Below are 14,776 nucleotides of genomic sequence, written 5' to 3'. Positions count from 1 at the left end.
ACATGCCAGGAGGTGCCATTCCTCTCTGCCATCAAACCACCATCGGTTTCCCAGACCTCCTGCCCATTTTCAAAAAGACACAAGACACTCCGCAGCATTTCCAAACATTCTTGCTTTCCCCACCTCGCCACTCCTCTCTCCCCCCCCCCATATTATTTTACACACAATCCCCTCCTGGTAAAGGAGTCCCATTTGGAGCCTAGGCTAGCAACCCTAATGCAGAGAGTTCCATGCATGTGTCTTCGCTTCTTCTCAAAATCAAGTTTTAACTACTTCCTTCCATGTGCATGCCTGACCCCTCCTTTGGGGGGGGGCAGGGAAAAAAAGATGCGCTTCCTCACAGGGAAGATTTGTGTCTTTAAATGAGCAAAAGGAAAGGAAATAATGAAAGGAGGAGCAAAATAATCCTGTGGGATCTTATCGAGAAATCATTTAAGAATCTCATCCTACCCCAGGGAATGTTGCTCATTAACAGAACAGTAAAGGCTGCCAGGTAATAAATCATCCCTGGGGAGGGAATCTATTTCACCCAATATTATCATTGCTATTTATTAAATTTACAGCAGCAAAATAAAAAATACAGTGACACACACATCCCAGGCTATGGCCCCCACCCTGAAGCCATTAAAGGGATGCTAAGGCTTGGGAGATCTTGCTCCTGAAGGATGGATGGCAATGTGATGGCAGGGAAGGAGCCGCCCTTATAAGCTCAGGGCGGGGCAACCAGCAGCAGACCCAGTCCTTCCAGTGGGCCCTGCCTTGAAACAGGTATGGAAGAGAGATCACAGCTCAGGTGGGGGGGGGTAGGAAGGGGTCGGGCACCAGCAGCCCCTCCTAAGCTCACCAAAGTTCATACCTGCGGAATCAAAAGCAGAGGATGCTGTGGGGTGGGGCAGAACAAGGGGGGGGGGGCAAAGAAAACTCTTTGTAGCCCAAGAATTCAGTTTCCGGTCAGCACTATTTAGGAGCCCGATATCTGGGGAGGGTTGTTACTTGGAGATGCCCTTGTTTAGAACACCCCCATTCAAAAGAAGCGGACTCAAGGGAGGGCTGCGGGAACCGGAGTCGCAAAAAGGCACACACCCCCCACCCAGACCTTGGAAGAAGCAAGCTGAGCCACCGGAGGGCCGGCCTACCTCGCAAGGTTGTTGCGAGGATAAAATGGGGAGCGGCAGGATGCGCGCCACCGTAAGCTTCTTGGGAGGAAAAGTGGGGATGCGAATGCAATAAAGTAGATAAATACATATATACATTTCCCTGGCCCCCGTACCCGCCTTTTGCTACCTGATCTTCTTATAAAGAGCAACATCCAGCCCTCTCGTTCCGCAAAGGGAAGGTCCCATATATATATATACATATACTGAGATCGGGATTAGAGGGCTTACCGTTTCCAGAAACTTGGGCGCAGAGCACGAGCGCCAAGGCTAGCAAAGGCGTTTGCAATCCACCGGGACTCATCGTGGCTCCCTCGGGCTGCTGCTGCTGCTTAATCTGCTCGCCCCTTGTTCTCGATCCCACCGGGAGAGTAAAGCAGGGAGACCCGCGGCGCGCAAACGGGGAGGCTGCCCGGCGATGGGTCCCTAAAGCGCCGCTTCTCCGCACGTGCGCGCACTCGCCCTGCTGAACCAGATTTGTAGCATCCTCTCCGCGCGGCTCCCCCATTCAAGCGGCGCGGGGGAGGAGCTTCCAATGGGGTGATTTTCAAACCTCCCCAATTCAAGCGCGTGGGGGAGGAGTTGCGAACGCACCATGTGACGTCAGCGAGTTAACCCTTCTTTCCCCGGTCCTTCTCCCCACCCCGCCCCCTTTGGGTGGGGTGGGGATATCCGCCTTGCTTTGCGCCCAGGGTGGGCGTGAGCGTTTCTCTTCCTGGTTTCACCCTATGCGCCTGATCTAGAAAAGTAGGGGAGATTGCCTTTTGCTTCCCTATGGAACTCTTGAGTCCCCCATGGGTCAGAGATGAAGGGATGGAGGCAGGATGCAGCGAAAGCAAGGCAGATCTTTATTTTTTTTCTGTTGCAACAGAGCTCCCTTCCCCTCCTGGCAAAAGGAGGCAAAAGAGACCCAGAATCAAAAAGATAACACCTCTTTTAAGGGTTTGCATTTTGGCATGGGAGGAGGAGGACATCCCCTCTACAAATAGAAATTACATCAGGCATAAAGCCAAGGGATATTGTTCCTGAGGAATTAGCAAGCTTCACATGGTTCCAAACACAGTTTGCACAAAACATTGGCATTTGATAAAGACAACCGGGATGCCCGTCGGACATCCCTCAGTGCAGAGCATTGGGCGAGGTATAAATAATAAATTATTATAATTATCTGGGCAAACAATGACAATTAATACAAGAGAGGATCATAAGAAGAGGAATCAATTCAGAAACTTCCCCTGATTGCGATCTGCCTGCTTGTTCTCAGGCAAAGAGAATTAAGGAGGCAGAGGAAATATTGAGAGACTTTACAGGAGCCAAGATGGCTTTTGGATTGCTCTCCCCTACTAGTTTAGACATGTAATTTAAATTCTTGTGTATGTGTGTTTACCTTGTGCAATTATCAACATTTATTCGATATTTGAGACCTAAGAATTCCTATAACACGCCAAAACGCATTTGACACCTTCGTGCATTGCAGGCGGGCGGTTGGACTAGATGACCCTGGGAGGGCCCCCCCCTTCCAACTCGACAGTTCTGGGATTCTATCCCACCGCGTTTTGGGACCGAGAAAGGTGGGGCTCGGGCTCTGGCGTGAGGGAGTTGCTGCAGAGGCTGCTTCTTTTTAAACACAGAGGAAGGAGCGGCTCAGGGGGTCTCGTAATTTGCTCCGGTATGAATGGAAAGATCCTGCTTCAGTCTTGCAAGCGGGGCCGGAAAGAAAACATTGCAGTAATGTAGCGAAACTTTTAACACTGGCCGTCACTCACGATTGCATGACTTTTGTGCTTTTTTCCTCACTCACAATTGCATGACTTTGTGCTTTTTGCACACTTCTTGGGCAGGGCAATTAAAAAGAAGAAAAAGTACGCATGCCCTGTCAGTACTTAAGTGGCATAAGATAATCAATAAATTAGAAGGCAAACACAAAAAGGCAACGCCTCCAGGCGTGAACAGGAAACAGAGACTGAAGCTGCTGCTCAACTAACAATCAGAATATGTTTGGGTGTGGACTACTACGGTTGAATCAGAATCACAGTTGGAAGGGACACCCCCCCCCCCGGTCATTTAGTCCAACCCCCTGCATTGCAGGTATCTTTCACCCAATGTGGACTCGAACCCAGGACCTTGAGATTAAGAGTCTCAATGCTTTACAGACAGAGCGGACAATGTCCAAATGCAGACAAGCCATGAGTTTGCCTTCAGTGCCATCACTCCTGCCAAATCTGACTGGCTTCATGATGTTGTGTAAAGGTAAAGGGACCCCTGACCATTAGGTCCAGTCGTGACTGACTCTGGGGTTGTGGCGCTCATCTCGCTTTATTGGCCGAGGGAGCCGGCGTACAGCTTCCGGGTCATGTGGCCAGTATGACTAAACCGCTTCTGGCGAACCAGAGCAGCGCACAGAAACGCCGTTTACCTTCCCACCAGAGCAGTACCTATTTATCTACTTGCACTTTGACATGCCTTCGAACTGCTAGGTTGGCAGGAGCAGGGACCGAGGAACGGGCGCTCACCCCGTTGCGGGGATTCGAACCACCGACCTTCTGATCGGCAAGTCCTAGGCTCTGTGATTTAACCCACAGCGTGACTTATTGCCAGTTGACTATGAGAGCTTCATATAGTGCAGATAGTCAACGTGGTGACCCTTAGATATTTATTGTACTACGACTCCTAATAGCTGCATTTGGCATGGCCGGTGGTCAGGGATTATGGGAGCTGTACTCCAACGATATTTGAAGGGCACCGTGATGTAGGGACACACACAAAGGAAAAGGAGGGGAGGGAATTGCTGTATTCCAAAATCAATATTGATCAATATAGCAGCAGCACAAGAATTTTTTGATTCCTAATTGTAGTGAACCCAACAGTAGCCCAAGTGTTACCTAATTCATGGGTTCTCAAACCTTCTACTCCCCAGGGTCAACTTCAGATGCCTGGAAATAACTGAGCCCCACCAGCCACAAAATGGTGCTGTAGGGGCAGAACCCTTCACAAAATAGTGGCAGAGGGAGGCAGAGTCTGCCATTATCAGCGGGCAATTACTGACACCACTTTCTCTTGATATCTAATTTGTTGTTGTTTAGTTGTTTAGTTGTGTCCGACTTTTCATGACCCCATGGACCAGAGCACGTCAGGCATTCCTGTCTCCCACTGCCTCCCGCAGTTTGGTCAAACTCATGCTGGTAGCTTCGAGAACACTGTCCAACCATCTCATCCTCTGTCGTCCCCTTCTCCTTGTGCCCTCCATCTTTCCCAACATCAGGGTCTTTTCCAGGGAGTCTTCTCTTCTCATGAGGTGGCCAAAGTATTGGCGCCTCAGCTTCAGGATCTGTCCTTCCAGTGAGCACTCAGGGCTGATTTCCTTAAAAATGGATACGTTTGATCTTCTTGCAGTCCATGGGACTCTCAAGAGTCTCCTCCAGCACCATAATTCAAAAGCATCAATTCATCGGCAATCAGCCTTTTTTATGGTCCAGCTCTCATTTCCATACATCACTGCTGGGAAAACCATAGCTTTTACTATACGGACCTTTGTTGGCAAGGTGATGTCTCTGCTTTTTAAGATGCTGTCTAGGTTTGTCATTGCTTTTCTCCCAAGAAGCAGGCGTCTTTTAATTTCGTGGCTGCTGTCACCATCTGCAGTGATCATGGAGCCCAAGAAAATCTCTCACTGCCTCCATTTCTTCCCCTTCTATTTGCCAGGAGGTGATGGGACCAGTGGCCATGATCTTCGTTTTTTTTGATGTTGAGCTTCAGACCATATTTTGCGCTCTCCTCTTTCACCCTCATTAAAAGGTTCTTTAATTCCTCCTCACTTTCTGCCATCAAGGTTGATCTGCATATCTGAGGTTGTTGATATTTCTTCCGGCAATCTTAGTTCCGGCTAGGGATTCATCCAGCCCAGCCTTTCGCATGATGAATTCTGCATATAAGTTAAATAAGCAGGGAGATAATACACAGCCTTGTCATACTCCTTTCCCAATTTTGAACCAATCAGTTGTTCCATATCCAGTTCTAATACATCTATGGAAATGGCTAAAATTCTTTGCCATAGTGTTGTCCTTGTGGCAAGGAGTTCCAAAGCTCAGTTTTTCCTCAAGCCAAGTACAGACATTGGTTCTGGGGGTATTGCATGGGTAGCCAACATGGGGTTCTGCAACTCCCATCAGTCTGAGCCAATATGGCCAATTTTCAGAGATTATGGGACTTGTAGTCCAACAAAATCTCTTAAGTGAGATGGGCGCACAACCCCAGAGTCTGTCAAGACTGGCCCGTATGGGCAGGGGTACCTTTACCTTTACCTTTAGTCCAACAATATCTGGAGTTGAGGACACTATGTTCGCTACCCATGTATTTAGCTTCTCTATTTAGGCAGCATTTGCTGGTCCAGAGTCCAGAAGTGAAGAACCCTCACATGCTTCTCAAAGTATTTTTACCCATCTCCTGTAATTTCTTCTCCCATTCTCCTTTCACACTCAATTCATATCTTCTTTCCATCACTCTGCCGCACCAGTTTCTTCCATCCCTCCTTCCTGGTCCCTTTACATTCATTTCTGCCTCCTGTAACAACCTTCCTCTCTTATTCCTTTCCTTTCTATTCCTATTTTATGAACTTAATAATTAATAATAATAACAATTATTATTTGATACCATCTTCTGAGGCCCTCTTTCATGTGCCACCTCTTTGAGAGGTTTGGAGGGTGGCAACACGAGAACGGGCCTTCTCTGCAGTGGCTCCGTCTGTGGAATGCTCTCCCCAGGGAAGTTCGCCTGGTGCCTTCATTAGACACCTTTAGGCGCCAGGCAAAAACGTTCCTTTTTAGCCAGGCCTTTGATTGACTTGATTGACATCCTATGCCCTTTTAAAATGTTCTTTTTTGGGGGGGTGTTGTTATTGAGTTGTTGTTTTTATTTTGATTATATATATTGTGGTTTTATATTTTGATTATGTTCTGTGAACTGCCCTGAGACCTCTGGGTATAGGGTGGTATATGAATTCAATAACAAATAAATAAAGATTTTATCTCATTTTCAAATTTCCTTCAATAGTTCCTCTGCCTTTTCCCCTCAGAGAGTAAGTAGACCTTCCCTAACTAAAACTTCCCTTTACTCACCACCCAAATCCTATGGTATGGCTCGTGAGTCAAGCAAAGAGGAGGCACACAGTGTCCGAAGGCCCGCTGTTTAAGAAACACCGACTCTACTTATCATCACAAAAGAGGAAACATCATTCGAAAAGATGATTGGGACATGATGAGGTTTCTGTTTGTTTTGTACTGTGGAACATTCATTTCGAGATTTTGGTAAACGTAAGCCACAGAGGAGAAGCTTGCTAAATAGCTCGGGGCCAAGGAGATTTACTCAGATGGCAACTCAGCTGATATCAGTGAGGCTTACTCCCATGAAGTGTGCTTCTAAGTAGACATGCGCAGGATTGTACTGCAAGGCTCCCGAGTGGAAGGAACAAAGGAGGTCTTAGCATACTTTAGCAAAAACGCATAATACTTTTGACACTGTGGTTAATAGAAGCTGCACATAAACTATATGTTCCTCTCCATGTAGTGCCTATTGATAGATTACTCACAGAGCATCATCAGAGTTTAGGAAACGGCATGACTCTTTTTGAAAGCGTAGATCACAGTGTACACTAAGGTCCTTGAGCAAGCACCAAAAAAAAAAAAAAAGCCTTTCAGTGTCTATTTTTGAACATCATGCAGCCAGCCTCCAAGTTAAAGAGGAAAGAGATTCATTCCACTGTCATACACAACTAGACAGACACACAAGCAAAGGCCGGCACAGCTGGTTGATCTCTGGATGTAACAAAGGTCCACATGGTCCACTCAAGGCTCAGCCACAAATCCTCAAAAAACAGTTTTTAGCCTGGTTTTTGGGGGGAGGACAAGGGACCACATGTCATTCCCACTGTTCTGCTCACATTTTGGATGTCCTGGAACAAAAAAACACTTTTCTCTTAACAGCGAGTAGTGCAAAAATGATTTTTAATACCTTAACATGACGGTTCCCCATTAATATATGTTCATTGTATCACAATTCTTGCCTTTGTCCTGGATTTTCCCTGCTTCTGCTCTCTACCTCCCCACGTGACCCGTAAGATAAACGTAAAGGGACCCTACCATTAGGTCCAGTCGTGACTGACTCTGGGGTTGTGGCGCTTATTTCGCTTTATTGGCCGAGGGAGCTGGCGTACAGCTTCTTTTTTTAAAAAAAAAAAAATTTTTTAAATTTTGACATAAATATATTTCACAAACATACAAAAGACAAAATGAAAAAGAAAAAACAGAAAAAGAGAAAACAAACAAACAAACAAAACATGAAATACATACAACTTTGATGACATTGATCGACTTCCCTTTATCTCGATTTCGGAAATTATTATCTTGTTTATCTATCTGCTGTGTCTATTCCTTAATAAAACTTTTTACGTAGTAAGCGTTATCTCATGCCTACTGTGATTTCTATAAGTACATATGTGTTTCTGATCAACATTTTAATTTTCCCCTTGTCTCTATTTCCATATATATCCTAAATTTATCCCATTCATTGTTAAATTTTGCACTTCTTTGATTTCTTATTTTCTGTGTCAATTTAGCCAGCTCCAAATAATCAGATAATTTAAGTTGCCACTCCTTTAGTGTTGGGATTTTTGGTGTTTTCCAGTACTGTGCTATGAGGGTTCTGGCGGCCACCGTTGCATATTGAAAAAAGGTTCTATCTTCTTCTTTGATATCCTTACCAATTATCCCCAGCAGGAAGGCTTCGGGTTTTTTAACAAACGTGTATTTAAGAATTTTTTTTAATTCATTATAGATGGATTCCCAAAATTTTTTGAGAATCTCGCACGTCCACCACATATGAATGAATTCGCCCTCCTTGCTCTTACATTTCCAACACAGTTTATCGCCCGTTCTATACATTTTATGTAGTTTTACCGGCGTTATGTACCATCTGTACATCATCTTATACATGTTTTCCTTTAGTGTCGTGCATGCTGAAAAATTCATATCTTTACACCACAATGCCTTCCATTTGTCAAACTCTATGTTGTACCCTAGGTCTACCGCCCACTTCACCATTACATCCTTTACTTCCTCGTCCTTGGTGTCCCACTCAAGTAACTGGTTGTACATTTTTGATAATAATTTTGTTTTACTTTCTATTATTTCAATCTGAAATCTAGATTTCTTGTCATTTATTCCGATCTTATTATCTTCCCTCCATATTGAATTAATTTGATGGTATTGAATCCAGCCAGTCAGCTTGCTTTTTATTTCTTCATAAGGTCTAATCCTCCACCCGGATTCTGTTTTGGTTAGTAAATCTTCATATGTCCATCTTTCCCCCTCTATATTTAATTTTTTAATTGTTAAAATGTCTATTGGTGATAACCACCAGGGCGTTTTCTGCTCCAACAGTTTTTTATTCCTTTCCCACACCTCCAGCAGTGGCCCTCTGAAAATGTGGTTAGAAAAACCTTTATGAACCCTTCCCTTGTCTCGCCATAAATAGGCATGCCAGCCGAATCTTAGATTAAACCCCTCTAGATCTAACAAATTTTTGTTTTTGATGACAATCCAGTCTTTTACCCAACAAAGACATGCAGCTTCGTAATATAACCTCACGGCGTACAGCTTCTGGGTCATGTGGCCAGCATGACTAAGCCACTTCTGGCGAACCAGAGCAGCGCATGGAAACGCCGTTTACCCTCCCGCCGGAGCAGTACCTATTTATCTACTTGCACTTTGACGTGCTTTCGAACTGCTAGGTTGGCAGGAGCTGGGACAGAGAAATGGGAGCTCACCCCGTTGAGGGGATTCGAACCGCCGACCTTCTGATTGGCAAGTCCTAGGCTCTGTGGTTTAACCCACAGCGCCACCCGCGTCCCACTAGTAAGATAGCTACTGTCAGAGCTGCCCCTAGGTCCCAGCTCACAGAGGACCAACGCCCGATCGTCATTATGTACAAAAGTCTTTATTGAAGTTCAACTTCCATTCCAAAGCCGCAGCGCGCAGCCCTACGTCTTAAACCCTAGACCGGCGAAGTCCCGTCTGAATCTCCTCCCCTCTGACACCAGTTTAAGATCCTAGCCCTGCTCCACCTTTTCCGTTGTTCTCTCCTCCTCTGGGTCCTCCTGCCCGCTGGGGCTTTCCCCTTTCTGGACTCTTCCGACGCTGAGTCTCCTGACTCCTCCCCCTGTCTCCGGCGGGCTTTAGGACTCGGTTCCCAATCCTCATTCTCTGCTGTCCCGCGCTCCTGTACATTTGAACTTGCCTCTCGCGCCAACCCAGTGACCTTCCTCCTGACCGTCACACTGCTTCTGTCACTGCTTCCCTCTTCCGGGATACTGCCCGGATCTGACCTCCCCTCCGTTGTCTGGCTCTCCGATGGAGGTGTGGCCAGCCCTGACTTATCTTCACTCCCTGGTGTGGAATCCTCTGCCCTCGATACCTGGGACTCTTCCCCCCCACTATGCTCTGGTGGGGAAGCTGGTCCTGATTTCCAACTGCTACTCTGGGAGTCCCTGCTGGCCCCTTGCTCCTGGAGTGTCCCCCTTGGGAATCCCCTTGCCCTGGCCACTGGCGCCCCCTTCTGTGAATCTTCCGATTCGCTGGAGAGGCTCATGGAATCTCTCGGGCCACTGTCATCTTCTCCTACGCTGCCCTCAGATTCTTCCCCTTCACTCTCCATCTCCCCTCTTCCCTGTGCTTCTGCTCCTGAACCCCTGACAGCTACCTATAAAAGATGGCCCTCCAGTTTCCCCCATACATCCTCTTGGCTGTCTCCAAATGCACACTCAATTTGTGTTGTGAATGTTGTGACCATGAGGAGGCATGATACCTGCCTTCTGCTCAGAAGTGAGCCCTATTCAATGCAAAGGGACTTACTCCCTACACGTTTCCCACCAGCCCAAGCACCTTTTTGCAAGAAGAGAACAGGCAGGGAGGAACACAATTACCGTATTTTTCGCTCTATTACCTAGAAGAAAGTTCCTTTGCACTCAGTAGGGCTTACTTAGGTGTGGGTGGCAAGTGAGCCATTAGGGGCACAATATATTCAGAGCAAACCACCTGTGCACCAGATGGAACTGCTGCCTGAAATGCATGGCTAGCAATAACGTTTAGGCAGAGCATGGGACGTGGGTGGCCCTGTGGTCTAAACCATTGAGCCTCTTGGGCTTGCCGATCAGAAGGTTGATGGTTCGAATCCCCGTGATGGAGTGAGCTCCCTTTGCTTTGTCCCAGCTACTGCCAACCTAGCAGTTCAAAAGCGGGCCAGATAAACCCTGGATGGTTAAGTCCAGTCAAAGGGGACTATGGAGTTGCGGCGCTCATCTCGCTTTCAGGCCGAGGGAGCTGGCGTTTGTCCACAGACAGCTTTCTGGGTCATGTGGCCAGCAGGACTAAACCGCTTCTGGTGCAACGGGACACTGTAACAAGACCCAAGCACACAGAAACGCCATTTACCTTCCCTCCACAGTGGTACCTATTTATCTACTTGCACTGGCATGCTTTCGAACTGCTAGGTTGGCAGGAGCTGGGACAGAACAACTGGAGCTCATCCCATCACGAGGTTTTGAACCGCCAACCTTCTGATGGGCAAGCCCAAAGAAGGGGTCAGTAAACTTTTTCAACAGGGGGCCAGTCCACTGTCCCTCAGACCTTGTGGGGGGGCTGGACTATATTTTTTTTTTGGGGGGGGGATGAACAAATTCCTATGCCCCACAAATAACCCAGAGATGCATTTTCAATAAAAGCACACATTCTACTCATGTAAAAACACCAGGCAGGCCCCACAAATAACCCAGAGATGCATTTTCAATAAAAGCACACATTCTACTCATGCAAATACACCTGATTCCCGGACCGTCCGCGGGCCAGATTGAGAAGGCGATTGGGCCTTAGTTTGCCTACCCATGCCCAAGAGGCTCAGTGGTTTAGACCACAGCGCCACCTGTGTCCCCAAGACCTTGCATAGTGGAGTGCTTTTCAATGTTTATTTATTTTAATGCATTTATAAACCACTTAATATTTTTTTGAACGCTCCAAACCCCTCGCGGGTCAATGCAAACTGCAATTTCCAGCCCAGCCCTGCCTTGTTCACATCTGATAGTGAAGAGAGTTGGGCAAGTGGCAGTGGTGGCCTGTCCTCTTTCACAGCTGCTCCCCTGCTGCTGAAGCCTTGCTTTCCGGGGTTGCATGGTGAGATTGCACGAGAATGCCACGAGATCTAACTGGAAGCTGCTGCCATGTGACCCTCATGCTTCAACCTGCCTCATGGGCAGCCTATCCCTGGGAATGGCACAGCTCCAAACACCTTTCTCTGCCCACTGATTCCCCACTGCAAATCAATCCCTTTCAGTGGCTTTTCCCACAGGGTTTCAAATGCAGGCAAGCATAAATATTCACCCCAAGCAAGGGAGGGAAGTCTCTTGAGCTGGATTAGGGAAAAGCAGATAGATTGATTTCTTAATAGCATACAGTACTGCTGCCCTACACTTCCATTCAAATTAATACTCAGAACAGCTTGCAAAAAAGGTGGAGATGTCATATACGATATTAAAGACTCACAAACGAAGGGATCTTCCTGAGGGCTTGCTTACTGAGCAGCCATCCTTATCTGTTTGTAGTATTATTAGACAATGGTGGCTATTCAATGAGCATTCATTCTGATTTATTTGTAGGGAGGTTAGATGAGATTGCATCAAAGCAAGCGTGACCACACCTTCTCGAGGGCACGTCCCTATCCCTTTGTTCTTAGCAGAAACTCTGATCTTTTTGGGCTATGGGTTTGTTGTGCAAGAGCTCTGGATCATCTTTAATTGCAAAGCCATCATAATATACCTTTAGGCAGCAGGCAAAAGTTTACCTCTTTAACTAGGACTTTATCTGTTTCTTTTTTTAATTATTTATACTTTTCCGGTTCCAAACCTTGACTTCCTTCCCCCTCTTTCAGTGGTTCCTTAAATTTATTTTTAATATCTTCTGCATATCCAAATTAACTTAATTTGCTCATTTATTCATCTACTTTAAATATATGCTTTTATGAAACTGCAGGTTATTACAACAACCCTGCCAATGTTCTTATCTGTTTACAATCTATTTGTAAATATTCAATAAACCATTTCCATTCTTTTATTTTTTAAAAAATTGTTATCTTGATTTCTTATTCTTCCGGTAAGTTTCGCCATTTCTGCATATACCATAAGTTTTTGTATTGATTCTTTCTTTGCTGGGACTTCTGCTTCTTTCCATTTTGGGGCACCCAGATTTTGGCTTCTATCTGTGGCTCTCAGAGTGGGTGGGTGGGGTGTATTTAATGTATTATTTTGAACCACCCCAGTACGGGAATGATTAAAAACAGCAGCCATTCAAAACAGCAGTAGAACCTAAACTAAGGGCTCATCCTCAGTCATGGGTGTAGCCAGGGCGGGGTGGGGGAGCCAGCTCCTCCCCCCATCAAGTAAATAAATAAAAAATACTTAACTACAAGTAGAAATAATCAGGATATTTGAAATTGAAAGGCTCTACCACAAAAAAGGCTCTGCTCATCTCTCTTGCTCAGCCATGCAGCATAGAGCAGTCATTCAATACCTTTGGAGAGTAAAGACATGGCTAAGGTCAACGATGACAGGGGAACATGTCAGTGGGCTAGGCTTGCTGAGTGTGCACAGAAAACGTGCATCGGTAAAAAGGAGGAATTTGAGAAGGAAGTGCTGAAAAGGTTTTCAGCAAATCCAAGGAAACTTGTTTCAGTTTAAAAAAAGATGAATAGAGGCATGCTCTTTGCAATTTTGCAAAATATACTCCTGAACCGCACAAAAGGTACTCCCTGTGGTTAATTTTTCTTTATTTAACTTCCTAGTTTTCAAACGCCTGAAGATTTTGACAGATTTTTTTTCTGAGCACTTGGGGTCAAAAGAAAGTAAGTTTAAACAACTGTTGTTGAGAGGCACGGGGCTGAGTTGTTTCCCATTTGCCCCACTCTATAGGAGCAAATATAATTCAGCGGAAAACCTTATTGATATTTGCTCCAATTCAATGGAAAGGAGCAGGTTTTCCTGGGACAGGACAAGTGGAAGTGCAGATGGCCCCCTTAAAATATTCTCTGAATAAAACTGTTTTCAAGTTCTGTTTGAAGGAGGGGTCCCACCCCTTTGCCACCCGACACAGAGCTCCCTTTCCTTTGCTCTCTTAATGGCTCATCGCAGAGGCAATCACCTGACAGCAGGAAGCTAGCCTTGCTTATTGAGCTTTTAACACTTGCTGGGGATGAAAATGGTCTGGCATCCAGTTTAATGCAGCAAGCCTTGATTAATTTCTAACACTTACTGGATCCAGCACCCTGAACACGTAACGGTAGAATAGCAAAGAGGATTTCCTTTGTCTACATACATACATAATACGGTATTGCAAATCCTTTGCAGGTCACATCTAGGACACAACAAGACGTCAGTTGTGTGTAACACAGCAGGTCCCTCTCAGCGTTGCATCCTTCCCTTTGAGCAATTCAACTTGCACTAGTTTTGCCATCCATCTTCCTTTTTCTAGGTAGTGGGGGATTATTTTAAGAGCTTTCACACACCAGATGAAGACACTGCCAATTTGGGTGGGGCACATGTTTCACCATTTTGTGGTTGAAACTAGAAACACACTTCAACAGTCTCTTCTCCCTCCCTCTCTCTCACACACAAATCACTTATTGCATATTGCTACAGACTCTTCTCCAACCACTGCATGGCGTCTTAATATACTCTGCAACAGATATTTATTACACTAGCTGCTGAATAAAAATGCGGTAAAAGCTGGTAAAATGCGGTCTTGACTATGCTACCACTCAGTGGATTTGTAACTGGCTGACTGACCGAACCCAAAGGGTGCTCATCAATGGTTCCTCTTCATCCTGGAGAAGAGTGACTAGTGGGGTGCCACAGGGTTCTGTCTTGGGCCCGGTCTTATTCAACATCTTTATCAACAACTTGGATGATGGACTCAAGGGCATCCTGATCAAATTTGCAGATGACACTAAACTGGGAGGGGTGGCTAACACCCCAGAGGACAGGATCACACTTCAAAACGACCTTGACAGATTAGAGAACTGGGCCAAAACAAACAAGATGAATTTTAACAGGGAGAAATGTAAAGTATTGCACTTGGGCAAAAAAAATGAGAGGCACAAATACAAGATGGGTGACACCTGGCTTGAGAGCAGTACATGTGAAAAGGATCTAGGAGTCTTGGTTGACCACAAACTTGACATGAGCCAATAGTGTGACACGGCAGCTAAAAAAGCCAATGCAATTCTGGGCTGCATCAATAGGAGTATAGCATCTAGATCAAGGGAAGTAATAGTGCCACTGTATTCTGCTCTGGTCAGACCTCACCTGGAGTACTGTGTCCAGTTCTGGGCACCACAGTTCAAGAAGGACACTGACAAACTGGAACGTGTCCAGAGGAGGGCAACCAAAATGGTCAAAGGCCTGGAAACGATGCCTTATGAGGAACAGCTAAGGGAGCTGGGCATGTTTAGCCTGGAGAAGAGGAGGTTAAGGGGTGATATGATAGCCATGTTCAAATATATAAAAGGATGTCACATAGAGGAGGGAG

General features: G+C 45.9%; 1 protein-coding gene across 1 annotated transcript in view; it reads right to left on the bottom strand.

Moving 5' to 3' along the window:
- The window catches only part of LDLR (low density lipoprotein receptor), a 32,227-nt gene extending 30,550 nt beyond the window's left edge, over positions 1-1,677 (bottom strand). Inside the window, exon 1 of the mRNA XM_079959263.1 lies at positions 1,386-1,677. Within this exon, the coding sequence (XP_079815389.1) occupies positions 1,386-1,662 (277 nt within the window). The 5' untranslated portion in view covers positions 1,663-1,677. The remainder of the gene's footprint in view (positions 1-1,385) is intronic.
- Between the last annotated feature and the right edge of the window lie 13,099 nt (positions 1,678-14,776).

Source organism: Podarcis cretensis (genome assembly GCF_951804945.1).
Source record: "Podarcis cretensis genome assembly, chromosome: 17".
Taxonomy (NCBI): Eukaryota; Metazoa; Chordata; class Lepidosauria; order Squamata; family Lacertidae; genus Podarcis; species Podarcis cretensis.
The sequence above is the reverse complement of the archived record's forward strand: the minus strand, read 5'-3'. Positions and strand labels throughout refer to the sequence as shown.